General features: G+C 37.4%; 1 protein-coding gene across 7 annotated transcripts in view; it reads right to left on the reverse strand.

Annotated features, from left to right (window-relative positions):
- AFF2 (ALF transcription elongation factor 2) overlaps positions 1–14,477 on the reverse strand; it is a 383,765-nt gene that overhangs the window by 66,477 nt on the left and 302,811 nt on the right. For all 7 annotated transcript variants that reach the window (XM_087829415.1, XM_016203682.2, XM_087829414.1 and 4 more), the window contains one exon: positions 3,388–3,425. In XM_087829415.1, the coding sequence (XP_087685541.1) occupies positions 3,388–3,425 (38 nt within the window). The remainder of the gene's footprint in view (positions 1–3,387; positions 3,426–14,477) is intronic.

Raw genomic sequence — 14,477 nt, forward strand, 5'->3', positions numbered from 1 at the left:
AAGCTTTGATACCGGCACGGTTCCAATAGACTGAGAAATACACCAGCATCGCTTGCCCTGATCACTGATCTTAAGAACATTTAATCTTGATTCTTACCCTCAAAAGTAATATTTAATGTTTCAAGGTAAAGTCATTAGTGTATTCAAGTATCTTATGTGCTTACATTCACTAAGCATAAATTTAATTTTTCTTTTATATGGAGTATAATTAATGTGTACCACAGTCTCACTATGTTGATGAAAGAAACTTACAACCATGAAGGTATTAAAAATAAACTAAACAAGTTGTTGAGAAATAGGGAAGGGGATGTAAATCTTTAGACAAGAACATACACAAACTAAATGGGTATTGTGAATCATTTACCATCACTCTAATTGAAAGCTTACTTAGCCTTAGTTAGATATTGGGAAGTAACTGAATTTTAGAAAATGCATATACCTTTTGCAATATATCCATCTACACACAACTTGGAAAACTAGCAGTATGCTCTAGCTATGTGTTCACTGGTTTATGAGGTGAACACACCCTATCAAAGATGGTGATTTAAGAGTGATCTCTTTGCACTGAATGAGAATTGGGTGGTACATTGGCCTCAGAAATTCCAGAACAAATGATAAGGGCTCAGTAAATACCTACTCAATGTTTTAAAGGGAAGAAAAAGAAAGGGTTGATAGTTTAACCTTTAGAGTCATGGAAGAGAAGGTTTCAGGAAACTTATCGGGTAAGGGGACACATAGTAAACATTTTGGGGTTTGTGGTCTATACAATTTCTGTTGCAACTACTCAGCTCTGCTACTGTAGCACAAAAGGAGCCACAGACAATGTGGAAACAAATTAATGTAGCTGTGTGCCAATAAAACATTTTTTGTAGACATGGAAAGTTGAACTTCATATAATTTTCACATGTCACAAAATATTCTTTTGATTTTTTCTCAACCATCTGCTAAACACTGTGTCAGAAGATGACATCCAATCTCACATATGATCACCTTCACCAATCTGTGTTCATACTTTACTTGTAAATGATGCCTCCAGACCTCTACTTTTCCAGAAAGACTACCCATTTTCTATTGCATGCTCAAACAATCAAATGTTAATTCTTGTATAAAAAATCAAGCCAGTAACTGATCAGAGGCAAAGAAGCCAGAATGAACCAGAACAACATGTGAATACTTTACATGTGGCATGATTCAAGAATAAGAGACTGAAAGATTTGTTCAGTTAGAACACATGGGCTCTTCTGATCTGATACTCCACTAATATAGAGCCACCAGTCTCATTAACCTCCCAGGCCAGGCTCCTGAAAGGACTATTTTTTGGGATGTGTCCCATTTGTTTACTTGTTCATTCATTCAGAATACATGTATTGAACCCTTACTCTACTTGGGGTCCCCATGCAATGTGTATAACTGAAATTCTGTGGCAGACATCAGAAATGGAAAGAGGACCACTATACATCAAACATTTTAAAACTCCACTTCTGCTCTACTGTCAGGCTGTGTAATTGAGCCATGATGTGGAATTTCTGTCCTTGAGTTGAGGTCTTGAAGAGACCTCTCTACTTAATGTGCCCCAATGATTGTGGTTAGGCAAGTGAGTTAGGTATTGTGAGCCCCAGTGCAGCAGGACACCCAAACTCACACTGAGAACAGTATCTTATCATATTAGAAGACAATTCTAAGCCTCTATCAGATGACTGTGACAAAAGTTTATTACAAAGCAGATTTTCAAATATATTTATAAGTATAAAGTTCCATATTCTATTACTAATTGTTTGGCTCTTCTAGTTTTTCTGTTTTCTCTTTAGAATATTCCTTAAAGTGCTAGACATTAAAGTTGCACTGTGAATTAATAAGAGCCCATAAAAACATAATTAGCTATAGGGTTGAGTCGTCACAAGGAGCAGAGAGAAAACTAGTCCCACTTCCCAGCCACTCATGCAGCCCCACACACTACCAATAGGCAGTCCTGTGCATGCAAAGACGAGGTTGGGACTCACTTCCTATTGAGATGGCTTGAACTTGGAGGCATTTGTCCCACTGAGGGCCTATATCCTCCTCCAGTACTTGTACTATCCCTTGTGACCTGGGGCACACATCTGCATGTGGGTAGACCAAAGGGAGGGGTGCAGTCAGACTAGCTACCCAGGGACTACAGTCCTAGCCTTGGCCTTATTAGCACCATGCTCTAATTCATGGAGTTCACCTGCCATGGGTTCACAGCAGAGAAGCTTTCTGGGCATAGATAGAAAAGAAGTCAGGCAGCAGAGAAGATTTAAACCCCAACGGAACATCTAGAGAAAAACACAGCATCTAAAACTACTTCCATAGGATGATTACAGCAGAATACATCTCCAGACTACAGATGGCCCTCCAGAGGCTACAGAAGCCCAGCAATATTCTGTGGCCTAAGAAAAATTCAATTTGAGAACAAAGTACACCAAACCTTTTGGAAAAATAATTAGAATTTACATTTAATTGTATGCTGAACAGTACCCTGGTGACTTGAAAAAGTTAATTCTTTTGCAAAACACAAGCACCATTCTTGTCATTGGCATTAGCTGGTTCATTCTCCCAGAAACTATTAAAAATAAATGCACTCCCCATTTCTGCACTGGGTACCCACTGTAATGGAAGTCAGCTGAGATAAATTAATATATATGTTTTAGGGATGTGATATTACCAGACCTATAGTAACCTAGCAGATAGAGCAGATCTTTTCTAGGCCACATGACTAGCAGGACTGGTATGAAACATAACACTGCAATCAAATGTCACAAACCCAAATGACAAGACAGACATCCTTCTTAATTTGAAAGTCTCCTTTCTGGAAAAGACAGGATGTCTAAGATGTACTATATTTAAAATAGTGCCATGCAGTTTGTTTATAATTTAAGAGTATACCACAAAGTGCCTTGGAAATAGTACTCTGTTAGCTAGAAAAAACCTTTGGTTAAATATACTATATGATCTTTTCATTAACAGAGCTGCGAGGCCTTGATGCCAAGATGCCAAACCTCGCAAAGTGGCTGAAAATCACTTGGCACATTTTCAGTTATTTATGTCTCTGTCATAGGTCCAAAGTTTGCAATTAAAAATATAATCTTTTTAGCATGTGCAAAACACAAAGGCTTGAAGTACTATGCATTGAATATAATTATAATAGTATTTGGCACAAGTTAGGGCACTTTGGCATGAGGACCACAGGTAAACAATAAAAGCCAGCCCAGACTTAGTGGAGATATTTCTGTTTATGTGTTTTTCTGTTGTTTTTCAATTGTCATGAATATAGATTAACTAAAAATCCAAGGTCTCTTTTATGACATTTTTTCACATGCATAGAGTCCATTCAAATTAAAATTTCCAACTAATAAAAAAATAACTTACTTCACAGAATTATTCTTAGGTTTTGCCTTTTGAAATGCCTGTAAACAGAAGGAAAAAATGCAATTAGACAACATTAGCAAGCATAACCTTTGCAACTAGTTATCAAAACAATAAACAATATAAAATGTTCTTCGGAAAGATAAGGAGCTAACTAAAGCAGGCTGCTGGAGATAAGCATACTGTAGACACAGAAAGCAATTTTCCTTTTCCAGGGAACATTGTTGCCTGTCTAAGTACATCTTTCAGACATGGTGGGCATTGTCAGGGTTGCCTGGAAAGTTCAGCAGTGTCCATAGGAGTGGCACTTAGATTCACAAGTGGATTCCCCTCTCTCATCCTTTCATTCTAATCTTCCCTTCATGTGGACCTCCTTGGGTTATGACAGGGGGATGGTAGATGGTCATTGGCATATCTTGGGTTTTAAAATCTGTGGTAGGGAGCCATTTATTCTGCATTACTACTGACACCTGGCTGCATCTATGTGGTGACAGAAAGGCTAAAGCATTCATTTCTAAAATCATTTTTATTAGTAGACACCACAAAAGGGCAAGGGATGACCAAATGCTCAGATCATTGTTGTTCTGTGGAACCTTTAAGAGAACACACACCAAATCATCGAAATGAGGAAATCTCTGGGCCTCTTGGTCTGCATTGCGTTACACATGGAGCCTGGTTTCAGTTTATTGCTGAACTCATTGATCTGTGTACAGTCAATTTATCATTCATGAAAAGAGCTAGTGATCTTCACAGTATATTAGAAGAAACAACTCAGATCATCTGTCATCAGCCCTCTTATTTCTGTTTCCCTCTCCACAGGGATTGCATCTCCTTCAGTTCTTCTGGAATTAAAATGTTGCTAAGCAACACAGCTGGGGGCGCTGATAGCAGAATGGCTATAGTCTATCAAACTGTTTAAGCACCTGGAGATGTTAGTGATGATTTTTTTCCATACTTCTGTAGCATAATTATGTAATCAGAACCAAACTTGTACTCGCCTAGACTTTTTGAGGGCTAAGAGAAGAGTATACTGCTGTAAATTAGAAAGCAGAGGCAACCAATTGTAATATTAGTGTTGGAAATCAAAGTCCTCCTCTATTAAGTCTCAGGTTCTGTTGCTAGATAAATACCCATTAATATTTGGGCACTTTCTTTGGCTCAGGTAGGCAAAAATCGTTTTCTCAACATATGTGCCTGAGGTTGAAATTTGGCAAGTGGTAAAATAGTGAGAAAACTAGAGAGTGAAGTAACAGGTAAAAATGATAAAACAAGGAATATGTGCTTGGCTGGCCCAAGCCATGCCTCACATGTACTTAGAATATTAATGCCTGTCCCTGTAAAGAACGCTGAAAAGAAGAGGCTGTACATAATGTGTGTGTGCGCGCGCACACACACACACACACACACACACACACACACCCCTTATTTTTCTACCAGCTTTTCACCACAATCCTTGTTGATTTGGAATAGGATATGGTAGTGGGCTAAAGACATGTTATTGTAAAAATTACGTGAATCTACTTTTCCTAATCCCTTAAAATCCCACCAAATCTGTTCTTGAAGACTTAGGTAATCATAAAGTAATGGGTGTGGTGTTCATGTGGTTTCCTTTTAAAGCATGCTGTATGTGACAGTATGAGCATGCCACTGGCAAAAGAAGGGGAAGGGAAAAAGAAAAATGACATGAGTTTTTGAAAAAGTCCTCTCTTGTCTATGATTTGAAACTGTCAATTAGACCCAGTAATTTTTCTCTGATCAAGAGGAACATAATCGTGTTCAAGGTCAGTTTCTTTGAAACATATGTCTTCTTATACAGACATTGAATAAAAATAACTTCCTTCAAATTAATTTTTTTAGTTGCTTGGCTATTGATTGAAAATGTATATGGGATTATTCCAGAGTCCCAACATCATTGATGTTTCTATATCTCTCTCCAGATGACTCCTCCATGAGCAGCAGTGCTTATACCTCATTCCATCAGGAAGGCTATTTGTGTTTTCACTAACATTTTACCCTGAGTTTTGGAAAACATGAGGATGCTGCCTTAGGTGAGCCTCTTCTGTAACATGGCATCTTGAGAAATTACATGCCCATCGAGAAGGCACTTCTCTCATTCCAAGCAGTGTTTATGAGCTGATTCTTCTTGTTACTAGCATTGCTTGTCATAGTCATCCTATCCTGCTGAGCAGCAAATTTATTTCCTCAGGAGGGATAATCTGGCTAAGTACATGCTCATATTTGCTCACTCATTAAATATATCTTCCTAAAAAATGAAGGACCTTGTCTTTATGTTATATAGAGAATCCCTTTACTGTACTGAAGCTGGTACAAACCATAAAATGTACAGCTATCATGAAAAAATAAATAGAAAGAAAGAAAAGAAGGAAGGAAGGAAAGTGGTTGTCTATTAAGTCCCACCTTCCAAGATATACATAACATCTTGTTTCTTTAGGGAGAAAATGATACATATAAGGCACTTAGGAAACTTGCTAGTCATCTTTTATACAGCGATAAAACTTCTTTAAAATTATTTGGTGTAGTAATTATGCTTCAGTAATTACATATCATTAACTGGTGTTCTGGTCCAATAGACAGTTATACTATATTTATAAAAAACTTAGAGAGAATCTTTTAAGAAGCATTCCCTGAACAGTTCTATCCAGACTTATGACAATAACCCCCTCCGAGATTTATAGAAAAAAAAGTCAATGTAGTATGTTTCCTTTTTGTTGAGACTGTCAAAGTGTGCACTCACATGGCCTGGAGATATGGTAGCAGTAGATTCATTTTACAAGGCTACATATTCAGGTACTGCTTTTTTCCATAATCAATAATAATCCTGTCAGTCAGGCATAAAATGTGATTTTTATCATCACTGCTCTATATGGCAGGTACATGTCCTGCTTATATAGGTTTTTCCCCTTAACAGATACACCCAAGATAGTTCTAAGTTAAAAGTGAAAATTCAATGATTCAGATAATTTCAAATAACTGAATATTAGGCATTATGGAAATAAGAGAGAACAATTGATTGCATTGTTTTTTTGTTTCTGTGTTCTACCTTATTTTTACTTTTTATGGGGCTGTTCTGTGAGACACAGCCATACCTTAACTTAGAGCCATGTATTCATAAACTGTATCAATTGCCTAAGTTCAGATGAGAAACTCCTTTATTAACAAATGAACTAATCAGTGTATTCAGATAGTCTAAAATCATTACCTACTAACTTGTTTAAATCAATTAAAGAGACATATACTGCAAGCACTTACCCAAGTATAATAATGAATTGCTTAATTACAACGTTTAAATACATTTCACTAGAATGAGTAAAACAGCAAGAGGTTTGTATTATATCTTATAGGCTGGGGTTTCAGCCAGGATTGCAGATTAAGAGGAGAAAATATCACTCAGCATTTTGCAACACCTGGATGCCTGCCTGACTTTCTGACTTTACATTCAGGGACTACAATCTTTAGGAAAACACCACACACTATAATTAACCCTCTGGATGGGTGTCCAAATGGGAACATAAAAACATCCTGTATTTGAACCTTAAACCTGTAGGAAACAAAAACATGTTAGTTATCCTTAGAATATCGGGCTTATCCCAATTTAATTTAATTCATTGTTTCCTTTGCACATATGACTTAGGCCTGTGCTAGATAATGGGGGAAGGAATAGAATTTTGACAAGTAGATATTGGAGGAAATTTGTTCCATGTGGAGGGATCTGTGTCATGCACTTAATAGTCACTTAATAAACATTGACTAGATAAATTATTCGGGGATAATTGTGGAGTCTGAGGCCTGAAGACTACTCTGGGTATGAAAGAGTGCCAGAAAGTCCCAAACTCTGTGCAGAGGTAAAAAGAAGCCTCTGGAGGAAAAGCTGAGCTCCAAGATCATGTGTATCTGGATCTATCCTTCAACTCATGAAGCTCTTATTCACACCCCTAAGAGATGGAAGTTCTAGGGGACAATGACAGGGTGAACTTCCTATCCTGCTTTCTGGCAGAAGGCTGTGCCTTCCTCACTTTTCCTGTAGCCATGGCTTAACTTGATCATTTTTATCTCTCACCTAGACAATGACCATTGTCTCTTCACTGGCCCACTGGTTTCCCTATTCTCCCCATTTTATGCTCCACTTCCATTGCTCATTGAATTATGTATCAACTACAATTGCCCTGCCATTCAAGATGCTGTCAATGCTGGTTGAACAGTGGCCTCATAGCAGGTTTTACTTTTCCTTGCATATATATTTTGCTAATGTGGCAACCATTAGGAGTTTTATAATGTGTGCCCAAAGAATATGTGATAACAGGATTTAGAACTGCATGTATTCTATTGAGACTTGCTCCCTTCAGGCTGGCTATTTTGCTGGATATAAAACCCTTTAGCAAGATCCATTTATCAATTGGCAATTTTATTTATAACTAAAGTTTTGATATGTTGTAAATTAATAAGAAATACACTGTCTTTGGGGAAGAAACATATTTCACTTATAAGAGTAATCTGTCAACATTAATTCTCTAAGTGCAGTAAATATAAAGACACCAGGCAGAGCATCTCAGTATTGGCTTGAGTTATTTATTCTCCCTGTTAGAAGGGCCAATGTAAGTGACACTCACTCTGTACCCCTGGGATTTGTGGATTTGAAAATTCAATTTTCTTTCCCCTAGCAAATTCAAGCTCTCTTGTTCCTGATTCTAGGGGGACACCCCCACAAAATGATATGTGTCTTTTGGTGGGAGAGAATTAATAACTATTACAACTCTCTCCTTACCATGTGTAATCAGGAAAATCTGAAGAGTATTCTTAGTGAATAGTAGGTACTCAGAACACTTCGGATACCAGATGTGTAAGGATTTTTTCTCTTACCAAGCAATTTTCTAAAACTCCAGCTGGGATTCCTACAATTTAACTCCATATCTACCTGGAGATAACATCAGATCCCACAGGTTAAGGGCTCAGACCCACAAGACAGTGTCCTCCCCTCCTCACATGCCAAGTGCAGTCCAGGTTGTCATCTGAACTTCAGACCTATGAACAATAAATAAGAGGTTCCTATAGCCCTCTCCTCAGGTTCAAATAACTTTCTAGAGTGGTTCACAGAACTCAGGAAAAGAGTTACTTATGTTTACCAGTTTATTAAAGGATATGGTAAAAGATATATTGAATAGTGCAAGGTCTGGGGAGGGTCCCAACCATAAAAACTCCTCTCTCTGTAAATTTGGGTTTCATCACCATCCCAGTATCTGGATGTGTCTGCCAACCTAGAAGCTCTCCAAACTCCATATTATCAGAAATTTTATGGAGGCTTCCTAACATAGGCATAATCAATTATTAATTCCATTTTCAGCTCCTCTCCCCTCTTTAGAGAAGTGGGGAGGGGTAGAAATAGGGCTGAAAGCTCCAAGCTTTTAATTATGTCTTGGTCTTTCTGGTGAGCAGCCTCCATCCAGAAGCCTACCCAGAGTCACCTCATCAGAACAAAAGACACGCCTGTCACCCATTCCTTATAATTTCCTAAGTGATAAGAGCATTAGGAGCATCTTTTGTTTATAAATTTTTATATCTAATATGCCAAGGATCCAATGAGATAATTCTGAGAAATATGAGTTATGCTATTCCATGCATTTTGGAAGGGTCTTCTGCTTTTATCTGCCCATCCACTTGAAATTTGAGTGGTTAATATTGGATTGGTAGCTAATCTCAAATTTGAACACCTCCTCTGTTAATTATAATGTTTATACTTATGCTCTTTGACTTTGCTAAATAAATACAAAAAAATTAATATAGCTACTTAAGAATAAGACAGATTCTGGCTTGGCTGGGCATGGCTCAGCAGTTGAGCATCGACCTAAGTGCCACAAGGTTGCAGTTTGATTCCTGGTCAGGGCACATGCCAGGGTTATAGGCTCGATCCCCAGTCGGGGGCTTGCAGGAGGCAGCCGATCAATGATGACTCACTCATCATTGATGTTTCTATCCTTCTCTCTCCCTCTCCCTTCCTCTCTCTGAAATCAATAAAGATATATTTTTAAAAAAAGAAGAAGACAGATTTTGTTTTCCATTCAAGACAAGGCCCTGGGTGTTTGCAGCGTGCCTGGTAGCTTTTCCAGCAGATGACAAATATTTGGGGGACAGAGTTAAGCATTCCTTGGGTCCTAAATCAAAATCCTAGTAAAAATTTCAAAGCCAGCATATAAATTTCAAAATCTCACATTTTCAGTTTGACAAACTGAAGACTTGGAAACTTCCAATAAATGTAGGTACATGTGGTATATTGCCTGAGGTTTTTTAGGTGCAAATGACTCCAAGACAGAACCTCCAAGCTCCAGACATGGATCTGGGACCCAAATTGGGGTGATGAAGGGTACTAAGAAAAAGAACATGCTTCTACCAAACAAGGAGTGTGGTGAGAGTGGAGAGGGGATCTACCTTGTCTAGCCACCACTTTGAACTCAGGGGCACTGACAAGGGAAATATGGTGATGCCTTTCCCTTCTGGCACCTCAATTCAAATCAACTTAGTGATTCCCAGGTTCCCAGTGGTGGCTGCTAATCCTCCTGCCATTCTCTGTACAGAGCCAGATATGCACCACATGTTCTTTGTGAAGAAAAAAAAAAAAAAAGGCTGTGGTCATCCTTGTCCTACATTTCAGTTTCTGTTTGTTCTTGATGCAAGCAGCACACCCTCACCAATATCTGAGTCAAGATCATTGTGAGAAAAGTGTTAAGCAAAACAAAATAGCAAAATGCTCATAGATGGATAATTCACAAATTGTAGTGAGCATTAGGTAGTATGCGGTCATCAGTTATGAAGAGCACAACATGTAAAAACATTGTGCTTCTCTATGACTCTATGTGCCCAAAGCATTTTTTTTTTTTTTGAGATTACAATAAAAAGGCAATCTATGGAGATTAGAAATCAAAATATTTGGTACTAAAAGTAGAAAACCTAATTACAATGAAAAAAATCAGCATGCATGTTTCTAAACACTCACAGACTTGCCTGGAGCATTTTAAAAATCACATCACACCAGCCCTAAGAAGTTTCTTATTTTTCTAGTCTCTATGCTAATACAGCCAAATGGGAAACACAACCTTGTGAATATGAAGGCCAATGTTATTCTATTAACCTTATATGTTATCATATTTACTTTCCTGTATTTAATGAATAAATTAAAATGCCCTCTCATTCTTTAATTGCTGGATAGTTAGAGTATGACAATGTAACAATTTTTTTCAGCTACATTCTGCAGCCTTAACAGCCCAAACTCAATAATTTTGTGGGAGAGTTCAATGAAAGGCAATGACAGATAAACTGTTTAAAAGACTCTATCAAAGTTATTTTGCACCTGGTTTCATCCTAATCCATCTGTTTTTTCTATAGCTCTGACAGGCTGACCTCTCTTCCTGTATATGCCATGTTGATGTTATTACTGAAGAGGCCTTCCCCAGCCTTTCTGCTGATAACTAAGAAAATGGAAATGCAGAGAAACCTTGGGGAGGTAATAACTGGTGGTTAAAAAAATAAGGACAAATACAGGAGGGAAGAGTTCCTGTTGTCACAACAAATGCATTCACTACAGCACATCAACTTCAAAAAAGCTAGTTGATAGCAGGAATAAAATTTATTGCATATTTTAGCAAAGTTTAAACATAAAAGTGGGCTGGGCCCAGCCAAGCATGGCTCAGCAGTTGAACATTGACATAGGATCCAGGAGATCACTGTTCAATTCCCTGTCAGGGATATGCCTGGGTTGTGGGCTCGATCTCCCGTCGGGGGTGTGCAGGAGGCAGCAGATCAATGATGACTCTCATCATTGGTGTTTCTATCTCTCTCTCCCTCTCCCTTCCTCTCTCTGAAATCAATAAAGATATATTTTTAAAAATTCTAAAAAAAAAATCTGGGCTGGAATTTAACTTGGCTACTATGTTTTCAAAGTATGATTTGCATCACAGTATAAGGAACACATCCAAAAGCTGCCAGAATGTTCTGGTTTCCTGCTATCATGGAATTTATCTCACTTGCAATTATCAAATAACAACCTAGCCTGTGAGCTGGCCCAACAGTAACAATAAAAACAAATAAACAAACAAAATTAAATGAACTATAAAACCAAAATAAAAAACCTGGTTTAAAAGCAAGCTGCTTGTTTGAGATAATTAGTAATCTTCAGAAAAAATAAAATTATGAAGTGTAGGGGAAGAGATATAAGGACACTATTTTTCTGTAAATGTTAATATCTTTGAGGTACAACTGTGCTACTAGAATCTAACAGCACACATATACCCAGTAAAATGCTTTCAATTAAGTGCACTTTTCTAAGGGTACCATGATAATCCTGAGGCAGAAAAAGAGAGAAGCTTGGGTTCAATAAAATTTCGAACATTGGAGTTACCTACAGCAATATATCCAGACACAATTCATTAGAATGACTTTGTGCTCAAAGCAAATTGTTCAGTTGTTTATCAAACACCAACTTATCATTCTAAGCTTTATCTGGAGTCCTTTAGCTGAGCCTGGTAACTAATTGAACATTTTTAGCCATAGTGCCCATTTTCTGAACTTCTAACTGGGCTAAATTAAGTCATCTAAGATGTTGGTCTAGATCACATTAATAAGACAGTATAAATATTAAAATGCCCTAAAGGTAGTTTCTAACAATACCTATTTTTATGACCTTTATTCTTTTAAAGTCTGTTTCTTCTAATGCTGATGATTAAGGCATGGGAAACCCATGCCCAGATCTAACCCAGCTTCAGAACCTAGCCATCCTGGCACCAGAGTATAATAATAGATTACGTGCTTAGAGGTGTGTAAATAAAGCATCATGATATCATTCAATGGAATATTAAGCAGATGTTTACCTGGTTCTATGAATATATACTGGAAGGAGCTCTGGAATTTGGTCAACATACATTCTAGAGGCCTTTGGAATAGGTCAAATTATGGATAGCTTAAAACTTTAAAGACAGCAATTTTAATAAACCTGCCAATACAATTTCTTTGTTAAAAAAACATTTGAGACTGATTAGGCTGCTTATATTGAAAGAGAAGCACTAGGTCTATATCTTTAGATCTTTTATTGAACTGCAAGCACAACATCAATAACTGCTTCTCAGCTGTAAATGAAAATTGATTCCAGGTTTAACCCATCATTTTCATGGATTCTTTTAATCCTGAGAAACATAAAAAGAGAGTTTTGACCAAAGGAAAACTGAAGGTTCAGTACTATGAGGTTAGGGTATGCGGACAACTTTACATCTATGAACTCCCAAGAAGCTTGTCTTACTAGATCATGCCACTGTCCCACCAAATCCCAGTGACTCATCACTGCTAGCCCTAGATGACCGGCTGAAAATGGCAATTAAATAAGTGCTGTATAGGGATGAAGGCTAGGATTAGGTTTTATATCTATCTTGCCAAGAGCAGCATCCGAGAAGTAAAAAGTCAGTTGGCTAATTGACATCACATAGCCCTCACATCCCAACCATATTATTGATATACAACTTAAAAAGAATGCATTGAAACACATATGTTTATGCAGACACTAAGTACAAAACACTGCACCCAATTCAAACACTGTTCTGGAACATTCCACTGTCCAATGTCATGTGCAAATGACTATTTCCCATTAAGGGGGAGCTCCTGAGAGAAAACCAAGGTGAGTATAGCTTTCTTCCAGGGCAGAGTGAGAGCTCAAAAAGAGAAAATAAGAACTATAATAAAAAGGTATGACTCAACTCTCCACTCACATCAGCCTTTTGAAGAAAAACTCTTTTTAAAACCTATGATAAATATAAATAAATAAATAAATAAATAAATAAATAAATAAATAAATAAATAAATAAAGTAGTATTCCTGGAGAGCTTGGTGCAATGTTATTAACAATTGGCCTTTCTTCATGGGATGTCTAGTTTAAAACTTGTTAGGGCTCACAGGGGATGAAATATTGTCCATATCCAGTGGATGTCTTTGTGGGGCAATTAGGATATTCAATCTAGTTCCTAGCAGATCTCTATGGACATCAAAGCTAAAATGAAGGGCAATATGTATTTGCCAATGGATCCAAAAGAGAGGGGGTCTAGTTAATATTTTAAAGGGCCAGAAGGAGGAATAGCCATCATTTGTGTAGTGCTTATGGTTTTCAAAGCATTTTCTTATACACAATCTTTATTTGATCCTCACGGTACTCCTATGAGTTGGACAAAACTGGTTTATCTTAGTTAATCGCTGAGAGATCCAAGACTTAGAGGTATTGGGTGACTTGCACAATGTCATGCAGCTAGCATGTGATAGAGCTGGTATTGAAGCCCAGAATTCTAACCCATTCAATTATACACTTATTCTCTTGCTTTCTATTGTATACTGTGCCAGTGTGGACATATCTGCATTCTCTCCACATATATGTGGTTGTGTATCTCTGATTTTAAGAGTCACCAGAAGGTAAAATGTTTTGTTAAAAGTGTTTTCTTATAACCTTGAGTCTCCATAGCTGACTATTTGGTATCTTTTTTTGGGTATATTATAATTGTCCCATTCTGGCTGCATGCTCCACTTCCCATTTGAAGAAATAATACTTAGCATTTAAACACATCCTAATTGTTTTATTGGTGTTTGTTTGTGCTCAGCATGGCTAATACTGCTGTGGAGGGTGCCAGTGGGGGGCAGGGAGAGGAAAGATGTTCTGATTATGAAAAACTTGGAACTAAATGTCAAATGAGGAACTAACACATCTTGATACTGTGTTTCATTTTCATACACGCATTTGAAATGCATTCTCTTTGGATTCGTTATGTTGCAAGCCATAGCATAGGGTCTTAGAAGCTTTTTGGAAAAGGTTGGTGTGTACTAACTAAACCTGAACAATTTTGGTCTCCTTAGGTGAGTCCAGATGTAATGATTATGAATGAGATAATCTGAGGATATCTCCAGAAAGCTAGTAGCTTTTATATTCAAGTATGTCTGTATGAATGTAGCTACCAGGTTCTGAGAAAGCTTATAAGTATAACGTCAGCTCAAATCAAAGGTGTGACTTGGCTACTTGAACACATCATTTAATGCACCAATGCATTTCTTTGTAT

Source organism: Miniopterus natalensis, chromosome X (genome assembly GCF_054644295.1).
Source record: "Miniopterus natalensis isolate mMinNat1 chromosome X, mMinNat1.hap1, whole genome shotgun sequence".
In the NCBI taxonomy this organism is placed as follows: Eukaryota; Metazoa; Chordata; class Mammalia; order Chiroptera; family Miniopteridae; genus Miniopterus; species Miniopterus natalensis.